At 45.1% G+C, this 27,860-nt stretch overlaps 1 protein-coding gene across 4 annotated transcripts in view; it reads right to left on the bottom strand.

Moving 5' to 3' along the window:
• Window positions 1–27,860, bottom strand: part of TBC1D24 (TBC1 domain family member 24) — a 63,814-nt gene that overhangs the window by 6,026 nt on the left and 29,928 nt on the right. For all 4 annotated transcript variants that reach the window (XM_084640911.1, XM_084640910.1, XM_084640908.1 and 1 more), the window contains 4 exons: window positions 11,744–11,902; window positions 3,651–3,714; window positions 887–982; window positions 155–389 (listed from right to left, as the gene is read on the bottom strand). In XM_084640911.1, the coding sequence (XP_084497037.1) occupies window positions 155–389; window positions 887–982; window positions 3,651–3,714; window positions 11,744–11,902 (554 nt within the window). The remainder of the gene's footprint in view (window positions 1–154; window positions 390–886; window positions 983–3,650; window positions 3,715–11,743; window positions 11,903–27,860) is intronic.

The following is a 27,860-nucleotide window of genomic DNA, read 5'->3' as shown; positions in this document are numbered from 1 at the left end:
ACAAAATTTGGCAGAGCAGGATGTTTTCACAGTCACTTTTCTCATTCTAGCTACAGTAGGAATGACATAAATGCTAAAAACAGCTTGATTTATTTTTTGTTGCGATAGGCAGGAAAACTGGCAGGATAATTGCATGGATCCTGCACAGACTTACCTATGATGATGCATTCATTGCTGCCAGCCATGAACATGGAAGCGGTTTTGGAAGGCAAGTTGAAGTGACGAGCAGCTAGGAAGGGGGAAAGACGATCCGAGGAGTCCGAGGGGATGCTGCTGGAGGACAGGACAGTGGAAACCTGCGTGGACTTAGCCCCTGGCTCAGAAGCAGTCACGGCCAGTTCGGGGTGCTTGATTATCACCCACTCATAGCGTTCCACTTCTGGCTGCAACTAGGTGAGAGGAGAAGAGAAGACAGCCAGGAATCAATTGGTGAGCATCCATTCCACTGAGGGTTCTGAATACGAAGCAGCCCTGGAGCTGCTCAGATACTGCCAGTACCACTGGTGAGTGATTCAGACTAACCTTTTGGCATAATGGACAGGAATGGTGCCAGAAAGACCTCTGCCTTGTAGAGGATTGAGAAGAAGACTTGGTAATACGTGGTGGTTTCTGAATTACCTTACTACATATGGCATGCATCCACGCCCAGGTCTTGTGAGAATCATTCTGTACTCAGGAGAAAGGCCCTCCCCATAAAATTGAATAGGAAATCTCCTACCCTTTCATAAGGGATTCCATAGACTTTAAGGCCAGAAGGGCATGGGCTGGATCACAAGCTTGTCAGCCCATATATTCCACTCTAAATGGAAAAGGGGTGTTACTGATTAGCTATTAAAATCCAGTCATCTCCATTCAATATTGAGGCAAAACTGCGATTACTACTTACCCTGAATACAAAGCACTCTCCAGTCCCAAAGAAACTCAGTTTATTCCCTCCTCGCCTGCGCTCGCTCCAGTCAGTTGACAAATAAGCGCCACAGACCTAGAGCAAAGGTCACGGTCAGGAGGCTTTTCACCAGTTACTACTAATAAGGAACAGGGTATTTTAAATTCACTGATACCAAAAGGTTTTGGAGCCCACAACTCAAGGTCTAATGTAGTTTAATGTTGAAAGTCTCAAGATCAGTTGATTAAGAGGGCACAAGTAATTTAGACCTAAAGCTAGATCTAGATTCTGATCAGCTAGGGAATGGCCTGCAGATTCTAAATTTTAAAAATTATTTTACATCCACCACTTCTGAGAGGAAGGATGGTCCAGTGGATAGGGTGCTAGCCCTGAACTCTGGAGAACAAGGGTCAATTCCCTGCTCTGCCACAGACTTCCTGTGTGACCTTGGGTGAGTCACTTAGCCTCTCTGTGCCCCAGTTCCCAATCTGTACAATGGAGATAATAACCCAGCCTAGCCCCACAGGGATGTTGTGAGGTGCTCAGATACTATGGCGATGGCGGGTGGGCACGTAAGTACCACAGGAAGAAGCATCACAGACAGACCTAGTAACAAGAAAATGAAATTGTGGTAGCCAAATAGCCACTTCCTTGTTTTGGTACCAAAAGCATCAACACTCATATCAGAGACATGAGACTGTTGACTATGCAGCTGCGAACAGGCAATAATCCCAGAGAACTACAAGCATGTCTGCTGCCTTCAACAATCTCGTCCACACTAGCAAGATTTCCCACTGCCAACAATGGGCATCAGGGACAGGTACAGATGAACTGGTGCTGAGCCCAGGACATACACCACTCTAGACTCTGTCAGAAAGCCTGGTTTCACACATTCAGCACAATTCATGCTAAGTTAGGCATGCAGTTACATCTCCTACAGTACCTACTGGTGCTGGAACCCTTTTAGTAGTGGGGGTGCTGAAAGCCAGCCCCCCTTACCCCTGTCCACACACCCCTAGCTAGGGCTGGGAGCAGTACCGTGTTTCTGGGAGGGGGAGACCCAGACAGGGGTAAGGGGGTAAAGACTGGGGGCAGGCATGGGGCCTGCAGCCAGGACCCCGCATGCGGGGCCAGCAGCAGAGCCCCAGCTGCGGGGCCAGCGGTCAGGACCATGGGAGCAGAGCCTGGGAGCTGGGGGTGGGGGTGGGGGGGGGTGAGGGGCTTCAGGCACGCGGCCAGCACCCCATGAGCAGAGGCCCAGATGCAGAGCCCTGGGAGCATGGCCAGTGGCCAGGACCCAAGCCCCAGGCGCAGGGCTAGGGAGCGGAGTCCAAGGCACGGGGCCCCAGGTGTGGGGCCCAGGCACAGGGCCAGCGCCTGGGACCCTGCAGCACCCCCCACATGCCTAGTTCCCGTGCCTATGTCAGCACCAGCAGAACTTCTCCCACTGCTGACACCCATTAGCAATGAGTAGCTTTGCTAGCATAGAAAAGGCTAGGAGATAACAAAAAGGTGGCCTGATACTGGAATTTGCTCCACTAGAAGCAAGAAAAAAAAACCAACACAATATCTGAAGGGAAGAGCAGAAATTAGTAAATTATTTTTTCAAGCTTCTAAGATGCAATTATAAACATGGAAAGTAAAAAACAGAAAATAGACAGTGTCCTTTTAGACTGTTAACATTTCTCCCCTTCCTTCCTCTTCTTCCTTATTTTCTAAGGGATCATACAACAGATCATTATTTGCTCTCTTCATGAAGAGGCCAGCAGCAGCTGCACAACTAGAGTTAATAGCACTCTATAGGCCAAGAGGCAAATAAAGTTTATGATGGCAGATGCACTCTTTCCCCTTCCTCTGGATACCATGGGCACATCAGCCACTTACCTAGCCACTGTGGCCTGAGGATTAGAAACAATGGGCCAAATTCTGCTTTAATTTACTTGCATACAAACCCAATGAAACTGACCCCTGCAGGCTGCAATGGCACTATATGTGAGCAACAAAGCACAATGAGGCCTCCACTGCTGCAGGAGTTTGGTGTAGCCACCCAGCAAGGACATAACCAGAGAGAGAAACGCACAGGCTGCCTGCAGCAGGAGCTGAATATTGCAATGGAATTTTAAAAGCCACCCAGTATTTAGCAGCAGGCCCTCATTCTCTGTCACCAGAGGACCTCTATTCCTGTGCAGTGGCTCATCTCAGAGCTCTAAGAAATTTCACTGCTATTGTGCATTTGGTTTTATCACAACCACAGGATCAGCACTCTAATTTTTTTTTTTGGTGTAATAGGAAATCCAGTACTGCTTTCCCTTTTGAGCACTGCTACTGTACCAGGTTATCCTTGACCAAAAGGAAAACGCCTTCTCTGGATCACGAATGTCCAGTTCAGCACAATCCCACAGGCTCTCACTTCAGTCCTCATCCTAGCAGGGCATGTACATAATAAAATGGATGTCAGGGGTCTCTGTGGAAGTTACTGCAATCTGGTACCATTGCCACCATTACATATGGACTACAACAAAGGGGATGCCAGACCTGGACCCCGCTTAAAGTATTTAATCTGGTATAAAGTTTACTGGAGGTCCCTCATGGCTAGTGAACACCACACCGAGTACCTAAGTCAAAAGCATGTGGCCATAAGAAATGAATTTCTACACCATCCCCTTTTTCATTGTTTCATAAATTGTGTAGGGCAGGATGGATTTTAGGCAATCAGGTGGTATGTGGCATCACCATTTCCTCAGTTACCTTTTACCCTACTTACCTCTTTGGCTGTTGTCTTGATCACAAGGAGAGTTGGTTCATGTCCTTCGCTGTGAGAATAGAACCTGGTATGTGAAGAGATGGCTCCTTAAGCAAACATCGCACTGCTTACATTAACTGTTGTATGTGACCTGCAGTGCCCGCACTACCTTCCAGCCTAAGATTTGTTTGCTGGCATGAGGTACAATGATTGCTGGGCGCTGACTGCACCACTGCCAGGGTCTCCAATAATACAAGGCAGAGGATAGCAGCAACCTGAAAAAGACTACGGCCTGATTCTCCATTGCCTTGCTCCTTGCAGAGACACCTGAGCAGAGAGGGGGGAAGACACTACCGAAACGGAAGAGCATAATTTTACAACCACTTTGCGCAGGGGTAAATGGTTATGCAAGGTACCAGACAGCAGAGAATCAGGTCGTGTGTATTGGTGTCATGGTGCATGAAGACTTTGCTGCCTCCCCAGGCAAATGCTGAGACTCATTCCTCTCACTGATGTCTGTCACTCTCACAGGCACTCTGTGCTGGGGCAGAAGATGAAGGAACCCACTTATTTGTTTCTCTTGGTAACTCACTCTTGGTAGCTTCACCTCCCATCCCATTTATTTGTCATTTCTGTGAACAATACAGGATCAGATCAAGGATAATGCCTTTCATCTGATGACAAGTTATTGCTATAACAAATTCACTTGTCTTGGGAACAGAGCAAGACTGACATATTTTGACTGTTAATTTTTAGGCTGTACCATTTTAACACATTTCAGGGATAAAAGCAACTTCACAGAAGACAGCTGGGGAAAGTGGTTTTTGCTAGGCTATGTCTCATCCTGCATATTTTTAAGTGTCTCTTTCCTTTTGCAGCAACCTCTGCTTATTGTTATCATGTGAAATGAGAAGCTTTCAGAGAGCCAGTGTGCATTGGTCTGAAGGGACTTTCGGGCTCATCTATCAAGGGATGCATTCCGATGAAGTGAGCTGTAGCTCACGAAAGCTTATGCTCAAATAAATTTGTTAGTCTCTAAGATGCCACAAGTACTCCTTTTCTTTTTGCGAATACAGACTAACACGGCTGCTACTCTGAAACCTGTAAGAGCTTTGTGAGTGACTGGTCATCATCAAACCAGCCAGCCACAGCAGTTAAAATTTCACACTAACAGGCTTAATATGATTTAAATATTTTCATTAGGGACATGGATAATGAGTGGAGAGTGGGGCTTATACAATTCGCAGATGATACCAAGCTGAGAGGAGTGGGAAACTCACAGATTAACTCATGATGCCCATGGAGCCTTTTTGAGGGCACTGCAGGAGCATCGTAACCTGTGTAGAACCTGTAACAGAACTATGGCCCTGCCCCTTGCTCCTCCTGTTCCCCCTTGAGGTGGTGTCCCCTGGCCAGTCTAGAAGCTGAAGCTGGGCCATGGTAAGAGCTGCCCAGGGAGCCTGGGCTGTGGTGGGGAGCCCCAGACCCTCCGCCTGCCCTGGGTGGGGTGTCGGGGTGCCTGAGAGCAACCCCTGGCCCTTGTCCCTGCCCCCCAAGGCCCCAATAAATGTTAATCCACCTCTGGGTGGGAAGCATGTTGGAGGATAGGATTGGAATTCAAAACAACCTTATGAAATTGGATATTTGGTCTGAAATCATAGAACTGGAAGGGACCTCGAGAGATCATCTAGTCCAGGCTCCTGCACTCAAGGCAGGACTAAGTATTATCAACAAGATGAAATTCAATAAAGAGAAGTACAAAGTACTACACTTAGGAAGGGGAAAAAAAAAGCAAATGTACGACTACAAAATGGGGAATCATTGGCTAGGAGATAGTATTGCTGAAAAGGATCTGGGGGATATAGTGGATCACAACTGAATACAAGTCAATAACGTGATACAGCTGGGAAAACAGCTAATATTATCCTGGGTTGTATTAACATGAGTGTTGTATATAAGATATGGGAGGTAATTGTCCCACTCTACTTGGCAGGGATGAGGCCTCAGCTGGAGTGCTGTCTCCAGTTCTGGGCACTACACTTTTGGAAAGATGGGGACAAATTGGAGAGAGTCGACAGGAGAGGAACAAAACTAATAAAAGGTTTAGAAAACCTGACCCATGAGGAAAGGTTAAAAACCTGGGCATGTTTAGTCTTAAGAAGAGAAGACTGAGGAGGACTGATAAGAGTCTTCACATATGTTAAGGGCTATTCTAAAGAGGACAGTGATCAATTGTTCTCCATTTCCACTGAAGCTAGAACAGGAAGTAAATTGGCTTAATCTGAAGCAAGGGAGATTTAAATTAAATATTAGGAAGAATATCTAACTACAAGCATACTTAAGCTCTGGAACAGGCCTCCAAGGCAGTGTGTGGAATCCCCATCATTGGAGATTTTTAAAAACAGGTTGGACAAACACCTGTCAGCGTTGGTCTATCAAGGGAGACTATGCTAGGCTGGGGAAGACACTTAAGGAAATAGAGGCTCAGGTGATCTTTAGTGGGATTCTGCCTCTTCCTAGAGAAGGGCAACAAAAGGTGTGACAAGATTATGACTATCAACAGATGGCTTAGGCAGTGGTGCTATAAGGAGGGCTTTGGGATGTATGGCCACTGGGAGGTGTTCATGGACAGAGAACAGTTCTCTCGGGATGGACTTCACCTGAGTAGGAAGGGAAATAGACTTCTAGGATGGAGGCTGGCACAACTGATTAAGAGAGCTTTAAACTAGGAATTTGGGGGAGATGTCCAGGTAATCTCCATGCCGGATTTTAGCATTGAGAGGGAAGAAAACAAAGTAAGAAAGGATACAGCCGTGGGTAGGAGAATGGACATAAGGAGGAAGGGCAGTGTGGATACCAGTCTAATAGGTTATACTGGCTGTAAGATGACCGTGCCTAATTGGGTACAGTATGTGAGCGAGGCCAAAGAGCAAAAATTAAGATGTTTGTACACCAATGCGAGGAGCCTAGGTAACAAAATGGAGGAACTAGAGCCACTGGTGCAGGAAGTGAAACCAGATATTATAGGGATAACAGAAACGTGGTGGAATAGTAGTCATGACTGGACTACTGGTATTGAAGGGTATGTGCTGTTTAGGAAAGACAAAAACAAAGGTAAAGGTGGTGGAGTAGCATTGTATATCAATGATGAGATAGAATGTAAAGAAATAAGAAGCGGTGGAATGGATAAGACAGAGTCCGTCTGGGCAAAAATCACATTGGGGAAGAAAACTACTAGAGCTTCCCCTGGGATAGTGCTTGGGGTGTGCTATAGACCGCTGGGATCTAATTTGGATATGGATAGAGCCCTCTTTAATGTTTTTAATGAAGTAAATACTAATGGAAACTGCGTGATCATGGGAGACTTTAACTTCCCAGATATAGACTGGAGGACAAGTGCTAGTAATAATAATAGGGCTCAGATTTTCCTGGATGCGATAGCTGATGGATTCTTTCATCAAGTAGTTGCTGAACCAATTAGAGAAGATGCCATTTTAGATTTGGTTTTGGTGAGTAGTGAGGATCTCATAGAAGAAATGGTTGTAGGGGACAAGCTTGGTTCAAGCGATCATGAGCTAATTCAGTTCAAACTGAACGGAAGGATAAACAAAACTAAACCCGCGACTAGGTTTTTGATTTCAAAAGGGCTGACTTTCAAAAATTAAGGAGATTAGTTAGGGAAGTGGATTGGACTGAGGAATTTATGGATCTAAAGGCAGAGGAGGCCTGGGATTACTTTAAATCATAGAATCATAGAATATCAGGGTTGGAAGGGACCCCAGAAGGTCATCTAGTCCAACCCCCTGCTCAAAGCAGGACCAATTCCCAGTTAAATCATCCCAGCCAGGGCTTTGTCAAGCCTGACCTTAAAAACCTCTAAGGAAGGAGATTCTACCACCTCCCTAGGTAACGCATTCCAGTGTTTCACCACCCTCTTAGTGAAAAAGTTTTTCCTAATATCCAATCTAAACCTCCCCCACTGCAACTTGAGACCATTACTCCTCGTTCTGTCATCTGCTACCACTGAGAACAGTCTAGAGCCATCCTCTTTGGAACCCCCTTTCAGGTAGTTGAGAAGAATGAGGGGGGATTTGATAGCTGCTTTCTTCTGCAGGCTAAACAATCCCAGCTCCCTCAGCCTCTCCTCATAACTCATGTGTTCCAGTCCCCTAATCATTTTTGTTGCCCTTCGCTGGACTCTCTCCAATTTATCCACATCCTTCTTGAAGTGTGGGGCCCAAAACTGGACACAGTACTCCAGATGAGGCCTCACCAATGTCGAATAGAGGGGAACGATCACGTCCCTCGATCTGCTCGCCATGCCCCTACTTATACATCCCAAAATGCCATTGGCCTTCTTGGCAACAAGGGCACACTGCTGACTCATATCCAGCTTCTCGTCCACTGTCACCCCTAGGTCCTTTTCCGCAGAACTGCTGCCTAGCCATTCGGTCCCTAGTCTGTAGCTGTGCATTGGGTTCTTCTGTCCTAAGTGCAGGACCCTGCACTTATCCTAGTTGAACCTCATCAGATTTCTTTTGGCCCAATCCTCCAATTTGTCTAGGTCCTTCTGTATCCTATCCCTCCCCTCCAGCGTATCTACCACTCCTCCCAGTTTAGTATCATCCGCAAATTTGCTGAGAGTGCAATCCACACCATCCTCCAGATCATTTATGAAGATATTGAACAAAACCGGCCCCAGGACCGACCCTTGGGGCACTCCACTGGATACCGGCTGCCAACTAGACATGGAGCCATTGATCACTACCCGTTGAGCCCGACAATCTAGCCAGCTTTCTGCCCACCTTATAGTGCATTCATCCAGCCCATACTTCCTTAACTTGCTGACAAGAATACTGTGGGAGACCGTGTCAAAAGCTTTGCTAAAGTCAAGAAACAATACATCCACTGCTTTCCCTTCATCCACAGAACCAGTAATCTCATCATAAAAGGCGATTAGATTAGTCAGGCATGACCTTCCCTTGGTGAATCCATGCTGGCTGTTCCTGATCACTTTCCTCTCATGCAAGTGCTTCAGGATTGATTCTTTGAGGACTAGACCAAATCAAAGCTCCAGACGCTATCGGAAGCCTGCATCCCAAGAAAGGGGAAAAAATTCATAGGCAGGAGTTGTAGTCCAAGCTGGATGAGCAAGCATCTCAGACAGGTGATTAAGAAAAAGCAGAAAGCATACAGGGAGTGGAAGATGGGAGGGATCAGCAAGGAAAGCTACCTTATTGAGGTCAGAACATGTAAGGATAAAGTGAGACAGGCTAAAAGTCAAGTAGAATTGGACCTTGCAAAGGGAATTAAAACCAATAGTAAAAGGTTCTATAGCCATATAAATAAGAAGAAAACAAAGAAAGAAGAAGTGGGACCGCTAAACACTGAGGATGGAGTGGAGGTTAAGGATAATCTAGGCATTGCCCAATATCTAAACAAATACTTTGCCTCAGTCTTTAATAAGGCTAAAGAGGATCTTAGGGATAATGGTAGCATGACAAATGGCAATGAGGATATGGAGGTAGATATTACCATATCTGAGGTAGAAGCGAAACTCAAACAGCTTAATGGGACTAAATTGGGGGGCCCAGATAATCTTCATCCAAGAATATTAAAGGAATTGGCACATGAAGTTGCAAGCCCATTAGCAAGAATTTTTAGTGAATCTGTAAACTCAGGGGTTGTACCGTATGATTGGAGAATTGCTAACATAGTTCCTATTTTTAAGAAAGGAAAAAAAAGTGATCTGGGTAACTACAGGCCTGTTAGTTTGACATCTGTAGTATGCAAGGTCTTGGAAAAAATTTTGAAGGAGAAAGTAGTTAAGGACATTGAGGTCAATGGTAAATGGGACAAAATACAACATGGTTTTACAAAAGGTAGATCGTGCCAAACCAACCTGATCTCCTTCTTTGAGAAAGTAACAGATTTTTTAGACAAAGGAAATGCAGTGGATCTAATTTACCTAGATTTCAGTAAGGCGTTTGATACCGTGCCACATGGGGAATTATTAGTTAAATTGGAAAAGATGGGGATCAATATGAAAATTGAAAGGTGGATAAGGAATTGGTTAACAGGGAGATTACAGTGGGTCCTACTGAAAGGTGAACTGTCAGGCTGGAGGGAGGTTACCAGTGGAGTTCCTCAGGCATCAGTTTTGGGACCAATCTTAATCTTTTTATTACTGACCTTGGCACAAAAAGTGGGAGCGTGCTAATAAAGTTTGCGGATGATACAAAGCTGGGAAGTATTGCCAATTTAGAGAGAGACCGGGATATCATACAGGAAGATTTGGATGACCTTGTAAACTGGAGTAATAGTAATAGGATGAAATTTAATAGTGAGAAGTGTAAGGTTATGCATTTAGGGATTAATAACAAGAATTTTAGTTATAAGCTAGGGACGCATCAATTAGAAGTAACGGAGGAGGAGAAGGACCTTGGAGTATTGGTTGATCATAGGATGACTATGAGCCTCCAACGTGATATGGCCGTGAAAAAAGTTAATGCGGTCTTGGGATGCACCAGGCGAGGTATTTCCAGTCGAGATAAGGAGGTTTTAGTGCCATTATACAAGGCACTGGTGAGACCTCACCTGGAATACTGTGTGCAGTTCTGGTCTCCCATGTTTAAAAAGGATGAATTCAAACTGGAACAGGTACAGAGAAGGGCTACTAGGATGATCTGAGGAATGGAAAACCTGTCTTATGAAAGGAGATTCAAGGAGCTTGGCTTGTTTAGGCTAACCAAAAGAAGGTTGAGGGGAGATATGATTGCTTTCTATAAATATATCAGAGGGATAAATACCGGAGCGGAAGAGGAATTATTTAAACTCAGTACCCATGTGGACACAAGAACAAATGGATATAAACTGGTCGTCGGGAAGTTTAGACTTGAAATTAGACAAATAACCATCAGAGGAGTGAAGTTTTGGAATAACCTTCCAAGGGAAGCAGTGGGGACAAAAGACCTATCTGGCTTTAAGATTAAACTTGATAAGTTTATGGAGGAGATGATATGATGGGATAACATGATTTTGACAATTAACTGATCTTTAAATATTCATGGTAAATAGGTGGGGTGGGGATCAGAGTTACTACAGAGAATTCTTTTCTGGATATCTGGCTAGTGAATCTTGCCCATATGCTCAGAGTTTCGGTGATTGCCATATTTGGGGTCGGGAATGAATTTTCCTCCAGGGCAGATTGGAAGAGGCCCTGGAGATTTTTTGCCTTCCTCTCTAGCATGGGGCACGGGTCACTTGCTGGAGGATTCTCTGCTCCTTGAAGTCTTTAAACCATGATTTGAGGACTTCAATAGCTCAGACATAGGTGAGAGGTTTATCGCAGGAGTGGGTGGGTGAGATTCTGTGGCCTGCACTGTGCAGGAGGTCAGACTAGATGATCATAATGGTTCCTTCTGTCCTTAATATCTATGAATCTAGGTTTCCTTGGTCCTGCCTCTGTGCAGGGGGCTGGACTCTATGAGATCTCGAGGTCCCTTCCAGACTGACATTTCTATGATTCTAGGAATTAACTACAATTCCTATGGTTAACACTCAGACAGGGGAAATTCAGGACTAGCACTCACACTGAGGGCTTGTCTTTACTACAAGGGTAAGCCAATCTAAGTTACGCTACTCCAGCTACGAGAATAACGTAGCTGGGATCGACGTAGCTTAGGTTTGACTCACCATAGTGTCTTCATGGCGCTGAGGCGATAGGAGACGCTCTCCAGTCAACTTCCCTTACTCTTCTCAGACAGCTGGAGTACCGGGGTCGACCGAAGAGTGGTCTTACTGGGTCTTCACTAGACCTGCTAAATTGATCCCTGCTGCATCGATTGCAGCAGCATTGATCTCCCCGGTAGTGGAGTCCAGCCCTAACTGGAGGCAGGACCATAGCCTCTAATTTTGGAAGCTATCCTTGTGGTAACTGTAACTGAGATGGGGGAGGAGAGATTCAGACTTCCCTGGCACTTGCAATCGGTCACTCCCATAATAGTCTTTGGATGCACATTTTGGTGAGCCATGCTTTGGATGAGGATTTCTGTACCTAGTTAGCATTGGTTGGCTGTTCTTTTCTACTTGTACAATAGGAAAGACTAGGTTACCTGTTTAGGCTGCAGCCATGCTCCAAGGTGGTGAAAAGCAGTAGGGGCTGGCAAAGTCCAAAGCGCTCTGGGATCCAGGACCAGATGTCTCTCATCTCTTTCACGCTGACAATTTCGGACTTGAAGTTCTCAGCATGCACTGCCAAGTGCACGTTCTGTCTGTGAAACATGGGAGACACCGTTGAGAGAGAGAAGATAATCTCACAAACACCACACAAAGGGGACAGCTGAACGTGAGAACATGCCTAAGTGGAAATGCCTCGGTGGGTACCCTGCTCTCTGAAGCTTCAGGCCACGAGGTGAGGACAGCATGGTTTGATGGAGGAAAGAAACACTGCTGCCATTTGGTGGAATCCCTAATGATTAGTGGCTTTACTGGAGAGAACTTTGCAGCTCTTACTCAGCCATGCTATCAATGGCTGGTGCAGAGGAGCTAAATGTTTGAATGAACAGGGGACTATCAGGACCTTAAAAAAAACAAATTCAGTTAGATTTGCAACTCAAGGATAGCCCCACTAGTACCAGCACGAGAGAGATGCACCCCACAGGGGAGAAAATACAGTAGGTCCACACAAATATTCTGGCACTTCCTGGTCTCTCGAGTCCTGTTTGTATTTGTGGAATTTGAGAATTCCTGCAAATATCCCAGTCACACAAGAGTTGCATAGATATCAGAGTTGCCATCCCCCACAATTTTATCATGAGTCTCATGATATTTGGTGTTTTCGGAAAGCCCTAGCTTCTGGAGTCATTGGATTATTGAGAATCTCTGCTTTTGTTAAAAAAGAGTTTTGCATCCTCATGGTTGCAGAGATAAGCTTGAAAACATGATCCGAGTGCACCCTATACGCTCAGAAACCAAAGTAAAAGATCCCAAATGTATTATTTTTTAAAATCTCGTGATTTTAAAATCCAATCTCTTGAGTTGTGGGGGGCTGACTCATGATTTGTGAACCCTTGGGACTGGCAATACAAGGATCAATACATTTACCCACCCTTTATTACTCTGGGTTAAAAGGAGGAATCAATCCACTCAAACCCATGATAACAGAAGATTTAAAAAGTGTTATTGCATCTGCATCTGACTGTGAAGCCAGTTATCAGTACAAGTGCCACAGCCAAGTACATCTGGTGGAAGAGACACAAGGGCTCAAACAAGGTGCTAAAGGATCAGATAACAATCAGCTGAACCAAGCTCTGGAGAATCAATTCTGCATTCCACGAGGGTGTACTGAGTGTGGGAAAGGGTCCCAAGTGTTTGATAGGTTTTACAGTATTTTTATTTCAGCCATTGTTGGTTTAGTTCTTTTCTTTCCCCCACAACTTCACAGAATGCAGAGAGGACCTCATAAATAATGCACTGAGTATGTTAGTGTAGCTAGGAGCTCCCTATAGTGTGAGAAATGCTGTATCACTTTATGAAGATTTCTACTTGGGAGTCCTGAGTAGTCACTCATGCACTTGCAGCACACCTTAGTAACTGCTTGCTAAAGAGAGATTGGGAGCTGCCCAAAGTTACCAATCCTGCGTCATTTACTATAGCAAGTAGGGCATCTCTAAGTTGCCCTGCCGTCAGCATTCCTAATGGGGAGCCCGAACATGTGTTGGTTTAGGCACAAGTCGTTTTATGAAGCTCACTAACCTTCCGATAGAAATGTTGATTGAGGCTTACCACTTGCATGGCAGCCCTGAATTCTCATCTAACCATCAGTGTACTTAGGGCATGGCTACACTTGCAGATGTAGAGCGTTGTGAGTCAAACCAGCCCTCGGAGACCGCTGCAGGGAAAGCGCTGCAGTGTGTTCACACTATCAGCTGCAAGTGCACTGGTGTGGCCACATTTGCAGCACTTGCAATGGCATTGGGAGCGGTGCATTATTGGCAGCTATCCCACAGAGCACCTCTTCCCATTCTGGTGCTGTGGCTTGTGGGAAGTGGGTACGGGGCATTCTGGGTCCTGTCCCAATGCCCCATGATGCACCACTTCGCATCCCAGCAATCCCTGTGCTTCCGTCCACATTTGGCACCATCTTTCAACTTTTTTTGTACGGCGTGCTCTGTCTTCCCTTTCAGTCTATGGGAATGGATCCTGAAGTGCTGAGGAGTATGCTGATGGATCTCGCCAGCATGTCCCAAATGGCAGTTGAGTTACTCCTTAAGCTACAAGCTGACAATGAGGAGTCCGATGATGTTGACTTGCATAACGCACATGACACGAGATTGCTTGGGGCATTCACGGACATGCTCACCGCAGTAGAACACTGCTTTTGGGCTTGGGAAACAAGCATTGAGTGGTGGGATCACAGCGTCATGCAAGTCTGGGATGATGAGCAGTGACTGCAGAACTTTCAGATGAGAAAAGCCACTTTCATGGGACTGTGTGCTGAGCTCGACCCCACACCCTGCGGCACAAGGACATGAGATTGAGAGCTGCCCTGACAGTGGAGAAGAGGGTGGCTATTACAGTCTGGAAACTGGCAACTCCAGACAGCTACCAATCGGTTGCTAACCAGTTTGGAGTCGGAAAGTTAACCACTGGAATCATGTTGATGCAAGTTTGCGGGGCCATTAATTGCATGCTGCTCAGAAGAACCGTGACTCTGGGTAACGCGCATGACATTGTGGCTGGTTTTGCACAAATGGGTTTCCCTAACTACGGAGGGGCGATAGATGGGACGCATATTCCAATTCTGGCACCAGCCCACCTAGCCTCCGAGTACGTTAATTGGAAGCGGTATTTCTCTATGGTTCTCCAGGCACTTGTGGATCACAGTGGGTGTTTCACTGACATTAATGCAGACTGGTTCGGAAAGGTGCATGTCACATGCATCTTTCGGAACACAGGCCTGTTCAGGAAGCTGCAAGTCGGGACTTTCTTCCCAGACCAGAAGATCACTGCAGGGGAAGTCAAAATGCCCATTGTGATCCCTGGAGACCCCACTTACCCTTTAATGCCATGGCTCATGAAACCCTGCACAGGGAGCCTCGACAGCAGCAAGGAGTGGTTCAACAACAGGCTGAGTTGTTGCAGAATGACTATGGAGTGTGCTTTTGGACATTTAAAGGGTCGCTGGCGCTGTCTGTATGGGAAGCTGGATCTGGCCGATGACAACATTCCCATGGTTACATCCGAGTGCTGTACCCTCCATAACATTTGTGAAGGGAAGGGTGAAAGATTCACTCAGGCATGGACCTCGGAGGTTTAACACCTGGAGGCTGAATTTGAACAGCCAGAGAGCAGGGCTATTAGAGGGGCTTAGCGCAGGGCTGCAAGGATTAGGAATGCCTTGAGGGAACAATTTGAGGCTGAAAGCCACCAGTAACGTTTGGTGCCCTGCATGGGAGTGAAGTGCAGTGGTTCCAATGTTAGTAGGAATCTGTGTTTGCTACACTGACTTGCAGTGCCTGTTTCTTTCCTGGGCTAAGGTATCTTTTACTTAATACAATAATAAAGAATGTTTTCAAAGCCAAAAAATACATTTATTGAAAAGAAAATTCATTTATTGAAAAGATACACAATTGCTTAGGAAACAGAAAAGCCAAAGGGGTGGGGTGGGGAACAGTACAATCACAGATTTGCGTATGTCCTGTTATCATACTCAGCCTTCCTGTCTGGAGTGCTGTGCAATGAGTGCTGCACTTCAGGATGGCTATACTGCACGGTGATGGGGGGGTTGAGTGCAGTGGGTAAAGGTCATAGTTTGCAGGACTGGGTGGTAAAGCTATAGGTGTTGGCGGCAGCTGGTGGCGATCACAACCCGGATGTTGGGGAAAGTGGGTTGGAGGTGACATGGGAGCATAAGGGAAAGAGTTTTGCGACAAGGGCTGCAGGGCGGGGCGGGCACAGAAGTGCTCCCCCTGCATTGCTACGAGCATCTGTATCGAGTCCGCTTGGTGCTCCATAATGCTTAGCAGCCGCTCCATGCTTTGGTGCCGGCAATTCACATTCTGCTGGCAGATCCTCCTTTCACTCTCCCGCCACTCCTGCATTTTTTGATTTTCATTAAGGGACTGCTGCATTACTTCATGCAGCATGTCCTCTTTGCTTCTACGTGGCTGCTTCCTAACTCTTTGGAATCTTTTGGTCGCTGATAACAAGGATGGCTGAGATCTCAAGGTTGCATCTGTAAAGCCAAAATGCAACACTTAACAGAGGCAGCATTATTCACACCAGACAGAGCAATGATTCGACCGTACTTAAAGTAGACAAGCACAGTCTACACAATAGCAGAAATTGTCCGCCCCAAAGCGAGTGCACGTAACCCACAGGAGCCCCAAAATGGTGAGTAAGCACAGGGGCAAGGGGGACTGATTGTTTCACGGCCATACTGTCCTCTGGGGTTCTGTGCCTTGGGGAGAGCCAACAGCTGCAGGGGGCCCCTATATAGAACACTGTTCCCACATTTTCCACAGGATGAGTTTGTCCTGGGAGATATCTCGCTGCTGAGGGTGACCTGGAAAGCAAGGGAGGGTCTTCTACTACAATGCGGCTTCCGCTCTGGCCCATATACAGCTTGCCTGTGTGTAGCAATGTTCCTCCCCCTCCATGGCACAGTGGCGTGGATATGTTAGCCTTACTGGGACAAGGAGCACAGTAGCTCTGCCAAGGAACCTGCGCAAGCGGATTGCCCAGCTTCTACATGAGACCTTTGAAGACATCACTGAGCCCGATTACCATGATGTGAGGGAGCACATCAACCCCCTATTCCACTGCTAGGCATGCATGCAGCCCTAACTCTCCTTGCCCCAAGAGCCCGCAATGAACTTCCTTCCCAAAATAAAAGCCGCTTACCATCTCCTCTGGCATTTGTTCTTCCCCAAGCACCGGACGCTACAACTGGCTACCTTCCTCCTGACTGCATGCATCTAGGGATGTTGGGCTGTCCCCCTCCTCCTCATCACCCTCGCTCCCGCTTTCCTTCTCCTCCTGCCTCGTTGAACTGGGCTCTGAAGTGTCCAGGGTGGTCGGAGTGGAGGTGGGGTCTCCCCCAAATATTGCGTCCAGCCCTTTGTAGAAATAGCAGGTCACGGGCACAGCACTGGAGTGGCAGTTTGCCTCGTGGGCTTTGTGGTAGGCATTCCGCAGCTCCTTCACTTTAACCCTGCACTGCAGTGCGTCCTGGCCATGGCCCCTTTCCATCATATCCCTTGATATTTGCCCAAAGGTATCGTAATTCCTACGACTGGAGCACAGATGGGACTGGACAGCTTCCTCCCCGCAAACACGGATGAGGTCCAGCACATCACCATTGCTCCACACTGGGGATCACCTGTTGTGTGTGGAGGCATGCTCATCTGGAAAGATTCGCCGGGAGCACTCCACGCCTTGCTGAGCGAACAGGAAGGGTATTTTCAAAATTCCCAGAGAATTTAAAGGGCAGGTCTGACTGTTGGACACCTGAAGGCAGGGCAGGAGAGTTCAAAGTCATGACCAGAGTGGCTAGAACAGGCATGTGGGACACGTCTGGAGGCCGATCAGAGCGCATTAATAGACCAGGGTGTCCACACTGGCGCTGCGGCACTCCAGCCAGGGCGCATCAAGCGTTATGCTTCTCATCGAGGTGGATTACAAGGAGCACTCCAGCCACGGAGTCCGGGCGCTCTATGTGCCTTGCCAGTGTGGAAGTGTCATGAGTTAGAGCGCCCGGTGCTGCATTAATGTACTCTAACTCGCCAGTGTAGCCATACCCTTAGATAGACCCCATTAGGGTGGATTTGATTTAAATCATTAGTCAGGAAGACTTGATTTAATCATGGATTTCTACATAAAAGTGCATTCTTGGTGGTGGTTATAACCTTCATACATATTCTTCACGACTCAGAGATAGATGTAGGTTTCAATTTTAGAAGGTACACACTATATATCTTTTAAGTGATTTATTTTGAAAAAAAAATTTCAGACTAGTTTTACAGCTATATCAGAAAATGAATGAATGATTGGTTATTTCATTTATCAAAGATAATTAAAGCAGATATTTATGAAGTCATTGGGAGGTGAATTATCTCCAATTCAACAGGTTAATCATTAATATTTGGAGGATTTTCTTGCCATGCTGTATTAGGAGGAGATCATCACCAGACAGACATTTAAATTGTTTTATTTAACTAAAACAACAACATTATGTATTCTGGATTTTCTTTTCCCCAACAGCAAACATATATTTTAACAAAATAAGCATATGAATTTCCGAATTTAGTTAAACATTCATGTTTTTAAAAATATGGGTTTTTTGTTAAAAATAATTTTAACTAAAATAGTTAAATGACATTTTTTAAAAAATCAACAAAAATTAAATTGACTAGGTCAGCCAGGTCAACATGAGAAACTTAAAATATTGGCTTCTTCAGCTAACTCAGTCATCTTCACCTTCATTTTCCTGTTTGTTCATAATCTGGAAAAGAAAAACAAGCTTTCCTGCTTTTTCAGGTCCCAAACGATTTCTCGATTTGGAATGAATTAGTCCAAAGGAAGAAAATATTCTTTCTACACCAGCTAAAGAAGCTACTGCCGTTAAAAGTGAGATTATCACTTCAAGAGTCTCTGAATCCAAGTGCCTTAGTGACTTCCACCAGCTCACTGGTGTGACTTTCTTTAAAACATCATCAGCAAACATATATTTCTTGAATGGTTCACCCTTAGCTCTGAAGTTTATTATAGTTGGCATTATGGAGGGATGATTGCTGGATGATTGCCAGCAAGTTAAAGTATGAATTGGATGAATGGACTATAAGGTGGATAGAAAACTGGCTACATTGTCAGGCTCAACGGGTAGTGATCAACAGCTCGATGTCAAGCAGAGTGCCCCAAGGGTTAGTCCTGGGGCCAGTTTTGTTCAACATCTTCATTAATGATCTGGATGATGGGAAATTGCACCCTCAGCAAGTTCAAAGATGACACTAAACTGTGGGGAGAGGTAGACACGATGGAGGGTCCAGAGTGACCTAGACAAATTGGAGGATTGGGCCAAAAGAAATCTGATGAGGTTCAACAAGGACAAGGGCAGAGTCCTGCACTTAGGAAGAAAGAATCCCACGCACCGCTACAGGCTGGGGACCGACTGGCTAAGCAGCAGTTCAACAGAAAAGGACCTGGGGATTACAGTGGACAAGAAGCTGGATATGAATCCGCAGTATGCCCTTCTTGCCAAGGCCAATGGCATATTGGTTTGTATTAGTGGGAGCATTGCTAGTAAATCGAGGGAAGTGATTATTCCCCTCTGTTCGGCACTGGTGAGGCCACACCTGGAGTATTGCGTCCAGTTTTGGTCCCCCCACTACAGAAAGCATGTGGACAAATTGGAGAGAGTCCAGCAGAGATCAATGAAAATGATTGGGGCTGGGGCACATGACTTACGAGGAGAGGCTGAGGGAGCTGGGGTTATTTAGTCTGCAGAAGAAAAGAATGGGGGGATTCGATAGCAGCCTTCAATTACCTGAAGGGGGGTTCCAAAGAGGATGAAGCTAGGCTGTTCTCAGTGGTGGCAGATGACAGAACAAGAAGCAATGGTCTCAAGTTGCAGTGGCGGAGGTCTAGGTTGGCTATTAAGAAACACTATTTCACTAGGAGGGTGGTGAAGCACTGGAATGGGTTACCTAGGGAGCTGCTGGAATCTCCATCCTTTTAAGGCCCGGCTTGACAAAGCCTTGGCTAGGATGATTTAGTTGGTGTTGGTCCTGCTTTGAGCAGGATATTGGACTAGATGACCTCCTGAGGTCTCTTCCAACCCCAATATTTTAGGATTCTATGTCTATGTCATAGCCAACTCCTCTTCTTCAGCAGTTAAGGTTTGACCCTGGTACCGAGTATTGAGAATATGTGCGAGATAATGAGCTGGAGATAGTGCTTTTCCCATTCGTTTTTTTAATGCTTGTAATTTAACTCTGTCATTGCATATTTCTCTTCTTAAGATCTCACTCAGTTCCTTCCAAATTTCAACAGCGTCAGCAATAAAACAGCTGTTTCCCTGCATTTTGTTCAAGGCTACAGAAATAGGCTTCATGATACTCAGCATGTGTTCAACATTTCTCTTAAGCCCAATGTTGAGAACTTTGGCTGTGACAGTGCCATCTATTTTTTTTTTTCCATGATTTAGTTCACAAACTGTCATCAGATTAGGCCAGTTCTTAATCTAGTGCTCAAAACAGTCCACTACAGAGTTCCATCGCACATCCTGTGGGAGAGTTAGCTTGGTTCCTCCCACTTTTTTCAGAGCAGCTGCTGCAAAGTGGTAGTTACGGAAGTATTTTGCCATTTCAACAACATTAGCTTTTATTTCTGGAACACTGAAGTCTTTGGCTAGAAGGTGAATCAAATGAGCACTGCAACCATATGTTATTAGCTTGGGACTCTCTTCTAAATAATTTCTTCTCATCTTGGATACATTTGCAGCATTGTCTGTGACCAAGCTGCGTACTAGACATTTGAATTTTTTTTCCACAGTTTGTTATAGCTTTTACTGCTACTTCTTGGAAGTATTCTGCTGTGTGTGCATTTCCTGATGTATCAATTGTTTCTGTAAGCAAAACATTCCCTTCTTCTGTTGTCACACAAGCACATACAACAGAATCATTGTGGGCAATGCTCCACCCATCAAGACTCAGGTTAACAATTTTACCCTGTACACCTTTTGCACACTGCTGAATTTCTCTTTCATATACTTTATCCAGCAATTTGCCTGCGAAATCTGCTCTGTTGGGTGGACTGTATCCTGGTCTTAATGACTGAACCATGTTAATGAAGTGTGGGTTCTCAATCATACGAAAAGGAGCATAAACAAACCGGGCAACATTTTCATCAATTACCTCTTTTTGTAATCTGCTGGTTCTTATCACAAACTTATCTATGGTTGTTTCTGGATGATGGAGATTCTTTTTTTCTTTTGCTACAGGTGATATACTATGGCTATGTGACATACATGATGTGACTGAAATACTATCATTGGCAGATAACTCTGAAAGTATAGAAAATGATGGTGATCTGAAAGGTGGAGAGTCTTCAGAATCCTGTATGTGAGGATAGATTCTCCTAAACAAAATAAGTCAATGCAGTTATTTAATTACCATACTGCTCATTTAGTATTACTCATTGCATTCACTGACACTCAGTACTACTTTAAAGGTGAAATTGTAAAAGGAAGATCTGCCTATTTCAGCTATTTATTTTTTTTTAATCACAACTGCATCTGAAATGTTAGTACCATAGAGTAACAACTATATTTTTTGGTCAAACATGAGAATTCAAGAATAGTTCAGAAGGAAGACAGGCAGTCCTTAAGGAAGAAGTATGAAATAAAAAAGTTTACCAACCTGAAGATCCTGCGTGTTCAGACATGTTCCTTTCATCATCTTCAACACAGCTTTCTTCTGAGAACGAACACTTCTCATGATGATGTTTCTTTTGGGCAACGAGGCTTTCTTTGTTGCACTGTTTGCATTTTGCACGCATGCCTGTCTTACCCACAAGTAGAGGGGTATTTCGTTATTTAATTAAAATGTTCCCAAACTGGGTCTGTTTTACAGTCTGCTGCCATTATAGGTTTTCTCTTCTAGTGAGAGAATGGTATGGTAGGTCTCAAATCAATGAAGGCTACACTCAGAAAGACCTCAAAGCTTCTGGAATATGCTGCTCAAACAGTTTCACTTTTGTTTCTACTGCCTGTCCCTCCCTTCTCACATTTATCTCCAGACTTCTTCTCCTTGTCCAGATCTATTCCGCCCCCAACAATCTTCTATTCATTAAACTTTTTGAAACTTTGCACTTTTAGAGAGGTAAGGGATTGAATCTGTGTACACAAATTTGCAGAGGGACAGTAGGGTTGAGGTCTGTTATTTCTCACCTCAATATAGTATTTATTTTAAAACATTTTTGATGTTAACAAGCATGTTATCTCTGGAGACACAAATCCACAGTTTGAGAACTGCAAAACTAAGCATCTCTGATGGTATTTGCTAGACTGAGCACTGAGTCCCATTGGGTAGATAGAAAGATTAACCTAAATAATCTATACAGAAGCCCCTGGAACCCCATAAGATTGGGTCCCTAATCCATGAACTCTTGGAACTCATTTACAAAACTTTTCTTAAACATTACATGAATATATTGTCTCATACTATAGAATTAGAATTTATAATTCCTATTCCATGAGGAGATAGTTTTAATTAAGATACATTATAGCTCAAATAGATCTTTAGAGAAAATGCTTTTTGAGGAAAAAAACCTATCCAAAAAATCTGATTTAAATAAAAAATCCAATTTTTATTTTTAAAAAATATAATTGATTTTTATCCACCCTGGACACCATCACCACAGTACTTGAGTGGCTCACAATTATTAATGGATTTTCTCCTTGCAATACCCCTGTTAAGGTAGGCAAAAAACCCACTTCTTCAGAAGTGCACCTGAAGAAGTGGGTTTTTTACCCACGAAAACCTATGCCCAAATAAATCTGTTAGTCTTTAAGGTGCCACCGGACACCTCGTTGTTTTTGTGGATACAGACTAACATGGCTACCCCTCTGATACCTGTAAGGTAGGGAAGTATTATGTCCATTCTATAGATAGGAGACAGAGGCACAAGACAGACTGACCTGTCAAAGGTCAAAAAGGAAATCTGTGTTTGCACCAGGAACTGAATCTAGATCTCTGAAACATCTGTCCACTGACACAGCCTTCTGACTTTACCTACCCTGCAATTAAAAAATGATGGCATCATGGAAGAGAATTGGATAAGTCCTCCATATCCTTCCACAGGTAGCAGAAGTTCCTGCTTGCAATACATAAGCATTAAACAGCTTTCTCCACACTCAGGGAAAACTCAAAAATCATTGAAGACTATTGATTGGTTTGTGACAGTACTCCTGGGGAAAAATCGTGGTAAATAGGCTAAGAGTTAGTATGAAGCCCCACACTAAACACTGCTACTCTCACAATTATAGTTATCCATTTAGACCTATGATTCCCTACCTACCACTAAAGGATTGTGAATATTAAAGAGGGTGCATTGGTGTCTTCTCTATTCCCTTTCCTGGTTATCCTCTACTGTTCTGGGAGAAGCCACCCATCTCCCCAGACTCCAGTCTGATCCTGTGTCCCGCTAGCATTCTTGTTTAACCCTCAATCTTAGCAGCCACTTTGCTTTCCTACAGCTTTTCTCTTAAAGCTTGCAGTGTTTGTATGTACTCCATATTCACCTATCCACCTTATCTCTTGCAAAAGTCCCCAAATGGCCATCATCAGATTTGAAAAAGAAGATTATGCAAAGCATGGAATGTTTGACTCTTGACAATCACCCTTCATCATTTTCCATTTATTGACAGGACACAAACACTAGACTGCAGCATTACTGAAGGATTTGGACAAAAGGAGGTGGATCAGAAACTTTAGACAACGACTAACAAGCACTGATGGAATGGAAGGCCAGAAGAGCTAAATTTGTATTTTAGTAATAGCAAAAGTGATACTTTAAAATGCCTGCAAGAGTGGGGCAGGCACCTTTAAAAGTAAAGGTAAATTAAAATGAACAGTTCAGATAGTCTGGGTAGGAGTGGGGGACTCTGGCACGTGTGTTGCTGAAAATAGAATCTATAAAGTTAGTACACCACACTGTGACGGGTTCCCTCCAGGGTGCCACCTGGAACTGGGGTACCACTGAGCCCTCTGACATACCCAGTTGCAGTTACATGTAGTCTCTCTAACTACCAGCTTCCCAACCTGGGACCCCAGAGCAGTACTGTTCTGCCCTGGTCAAATCTGGCCAGTATATGGGTTTAATACCTCGTCCACCTCTCTCTCAATGTGAAGAGAGCAATGCACACTTCTGGTAACCAAGCAGAGATTTTCCACAACCACTCCAGTCAAAGCTCACTGGTTTAGAATAAAACAAAAACAAGTTTATTAATTACAAAAGATAGATTTTAAGTGATTATAATTAGGGCTCCGTATCTGTCATGCAGCTCGTGGAAGTCATGGGTTACGTGACTTTCCGAGACCTCCATGATTTCTGCAGGGGCCTGGATGGCTGATCCCAAAGTCGGCTAGAGCAGCTGCCCGGGGCATGGCCCTAGGCAGCCATCCCCAGCTGGCCTGAGCAGCCATGGGGCGAGACCCCAGGCAGCCGTCCCTGGACGGCTTGAGTAGCCGCCCGGGGCATGGCCCCAGGCAGACGCCCCCTGGCTGACCGGAGCAGCTGCAGGGCACAGTCCTGGACAGCGCCCCCCCTCCCCCAACACCCTTCCTCAGCAGCAGCCCCCACCACGGCTCTCCAGCGCCGCCCCACCCACAAGATTTAATCACAGGTAATTTTAGTGTAAGTCATGGACAGGTCACAGGCCGTGAATTTTTGTTTATTGCCCGTGACCTGTCCACGACTTTTACTAAAAATACCCATGACTAAATCATAGAATCATAGAATATCAGGGTTGGAAGGGACCCCAGAAGGTCATCTAGTCCAACCCCTTGCTCAAAGCAGGACCAATTCCCAGTTAAATCATCCCAGCCAGGGCTTTGTCAAGCCTCACCTTAAAAACCTCTAAGGAAGGAGATTCTACCACCTCCCTAGGTAACGCATTCCAGTGTTTCACCACCCTCTTAGTGAAAAAGTTTTTTCTAATATCCAATCTAAACCTCCCCCACTGCAACTTGATATCATAAATCATAGCCTTAATTATAAGGGATAGCAAATGGATCAAAGCAGATTAGTAGGATTCCCATCCTGTCTTAAAGAGACAGTTTCCATAAATATATCAGGAACAGCATTTTGCAAAAGTGGGACCTGGATTGGGGTACCTTCTGTCACCCATCTATCTCTATTCCCAAGCGATTAGTTGTGTGACTGCTCCCTTCCAGGAGATCAGTTACACAGCTCCCTCTTAAAGCCTCACGCACAGATTGCGTGCCTGGGAGCACAGAAGCTGGAACAGCTGTTCTATTCTGAGCAAATTCCACCACGTAATTAGTGAGGAGACATTCCTGTACTCCTATCAATTCTCTCTGAGCTTCCTTCTCTGGGCCCCCTCTAAGACACACACCTCTGTGCTATCTAGAGTGGGATCTATCCCCTGTCCAACTGTGATGAGCTCACAGCAAACAGCTTGAACAGTTTTTTCACTGATAGGCGCCGCACACACCTCTCTCTGAGTTGAGTTTGCCCCCAGCTACACAATACATGGAACAATCACCCACCTCAGTGGTCTCTAGGATTCTATCACCCTTCTCTGGGCTTTCCTCTAGGACACATCTTCCTATGCACCATAGAGTGAGGTTTGTCTCTCGCTTAGCTGCAACCTGCTGGCAGCCAGCAACCTGGACAGTTTTCTCACTTACAGGCAATACATTTCCCTCCCCATCTGGAGGAGATGCTGCCTTTAGCTACCAGGCAGCAGGAGCTGGTCTCAACTACACCCATCCCTGGAAGCATAGAGTTTTCCACTGCTACAGAGGAATTAAAGAGACACTCTTCCATTCCTCCAGCAGTTCCTTTCCCTCTGGGGTTCCAGCATAAAATTTCTCCTTGACAGCTACATGGAAGAAATCATTCCCCAGCAACAAAAGCAATCGGGTTATCATTTACCACAGCCACAGATAATACAGCTTCCAAATCCTCAGGTTTTTATATGCACTTTAGCCAAAGCCACAAGGATTTTGTAATCTCCCACTAATAAAAGCTCTGCCATCTGCCCTGACGGTAAGTCACTTTCCTTCACAATACTTCTAACCACAGAAATTTCTGTGCCTGTGTCTTCCCACCCCAGGTGTTCTTTGCCATTTATGCTGACAGACTTTATGTGCTTCATGCCTGGCTGGGCAGTGGCTACTTTTACAAACCTTGTATGATAAGTGGTAATTGCCTGAGATGCCTCTGTCCTCAGGGGAGCAGCATTTTCATGAGTTGCTTGCTGCCTGTTCCCAGGGCATTTATTCCTCGAGTGCTCAGTGGAATTACAGTGATAGCACCTTTTGGGCTCCTCTGTTTTTACAGGCGATTTGGGACAAGAACTAGAGGAATAGATTTGGGGAGGTGAGCGCCCAGCCTCCCATCCACCCTCCTCCTTCTCAGGGGTAAAATGGGAACCCTGCTTCTCACAAGGTTTAAACCCCTCTGTCTGTAGTTTTTTTGCAACAGATGCTTGAATTTGCTCAAATTGATCAGCCAGAGTAGCCATCTCCTCCACAATTTACCTTTTTGTCCCATAAACACTGTTTCACATCACCTCTCCCTATACTCAGGAAATGTTCCTGAGCAACAAGATCACATATTCCTCCAAAGCTTATAACACCTTTTCCCTTTACTCACTTATCCATCAGATCTTTCATCTAGTTTACATATGTCACATTACTCATCCCAACAACCCTCTTAAAGCTTCAAAATTTTACTCTATATGTTTCAGTGTAATCTGAATCTGTTTTAAAACCATTTCCTTGAATTTACCATAATCTGAAGCCTCTAGAGATGCTGGCATCTTATTTAATATATCCAGAGCTCTCCCAGACAACTTTGCAACCAAAGTGGGTATCTTTTGGTCCTCAGGAATCTCATGAAGTACCCACAGCCTCTTGAAGGTGATGAAATATTCAACAATGTCCCGTCTTGCGGTATGCAGGACACAACTGTTCCCATTTGTGGATTTTTTGAGAGGTGGGTCTCACTGGAGAAGCAGAACCAGAACCCCCGCACACCAGGAAGTCCAGTTGATGCATTCCTTCTCCTCCATGGCTAATTTCTGGCTTCAATTTCTTTGTCGGTCTTTATCTTTTTCAGTTCTAAGGCTCTCTAGTGTGCAGCTTCCTGCCTGGCATTCTCTGCTTCTATGGCTCTTCGGTATGCAGCTTCTTGCACATCAATTTCCATCTGTTTTAATTCCGTAAGTCTTTTGTGTTCTTTTCCCCTCTCTTCTGCCTGCAATCTACACAGCTCCAGGTTCTTACTAGTTTCACTTTCGCTCATTTTCCTGCTTTCCTGACCCTACTTCCCTTTCCCGAAAAAAAGCAAACAGAAAATAACAAACTGGTAACCTCTTTAACCGATCTCTAGTCACCACACTTAAAATCACCACCAGTGTATGAAGGGCAAATCTCACTCAGGATAACAAGCTATGCATTTAATTCTGTACAACTATACCACTGTGACAGGCTCCCCCCGAGGTGCCACCTGGAACTGGGGTACCACTGAGCCCTCTGACTCACCAACTTGGGCTCCCTCTTAATACTGTGCTGCTGTGACAAGTTGCAAAGCTCTCCAGCCTGCACTTTCACCAGTATTCATACAGGCAGGGAAACACCCAGGTGAAGTTACGCGTAGTCTCTCTAACCATCAGCTTCCCAGCCTAGGACCCCAGAGCAGTACTGTCCTGCCCTGGTCAAATCTGGCCAGTATATGGGTTTAATACCCAGTCCGCCTCTCCCTCAATGTGAAGAGAGCAAGCACTCTAGTCAAAACGCACTGGTGTAGATTAAAACAAAACAAGTGTCCTTACTACAAAAGATAGACTCGAAGTGATTATAAGGAATAGCAAACAGATCAAAGCAGATTACCTGGCAAATAAACAAAAAATACAAACTAAACTTAATATACAAAATAGATTGGATATGAATTAGCAGATTCTCACCCTGAGAAATGATACAAGCAGGCTGGAGATTCTTAAAGGACAAGATGCACTTGCTTTACAGTTTGGAATCCCCAGGTGTTTTATACACAGGCTAGAAATCCCGTGAGCCTGGGTCCAGCACTTCCCCCAGTTCAGTCTTTGTTTCTCAGGTGTTTCCAGCAGTCCTCTTGTGTGGGGAGTGAAGAACCCCTGAGGATGTCACTCCCTGCCTTATATAGCTTTTGCATATGGTGGGAACCCTTTGTTCCAAAGCTTGGTTCCTGGACCAGTCTGTGGAAAAATACTGATATCCCAAAATGGAGTCCAGCATCGTGTGGCCTGGTCACATGTCCTTCTAGAGTCATAGCAGCCATCGCTCACAGGCTGTCTGTAGTGTTCTCAGGAAGGCTCACCAGCAGGGAGATAAGCTTCTCCTAAGGCCTATTGTTCTCCCTAATGGTTCATTGCCCTGAGTAGCCCCTTCCCAACCAGCTATCTAGACTGAAAGGATCTTGTCTAGTGGGCATTACCCAGGT

This window comes from Lepidochelys olivacea (assembly GCF_965140295.1).
Source record: "Lepidochelys olivacea isolate rLepOli2 genome assembly, chromosome: 10".
Classification (NCBI taxonomy): domain Eukaryota; kingdom Metazoa; phylum Chordata; order Testudines; family Cheloniidae; genus Lepidochelys; species Lepidochelys olivacea.
Note: the sequence above shows the minus strand (reverse complement) of the source record. Positions and strands in the feature narration are given on the sequence as shown.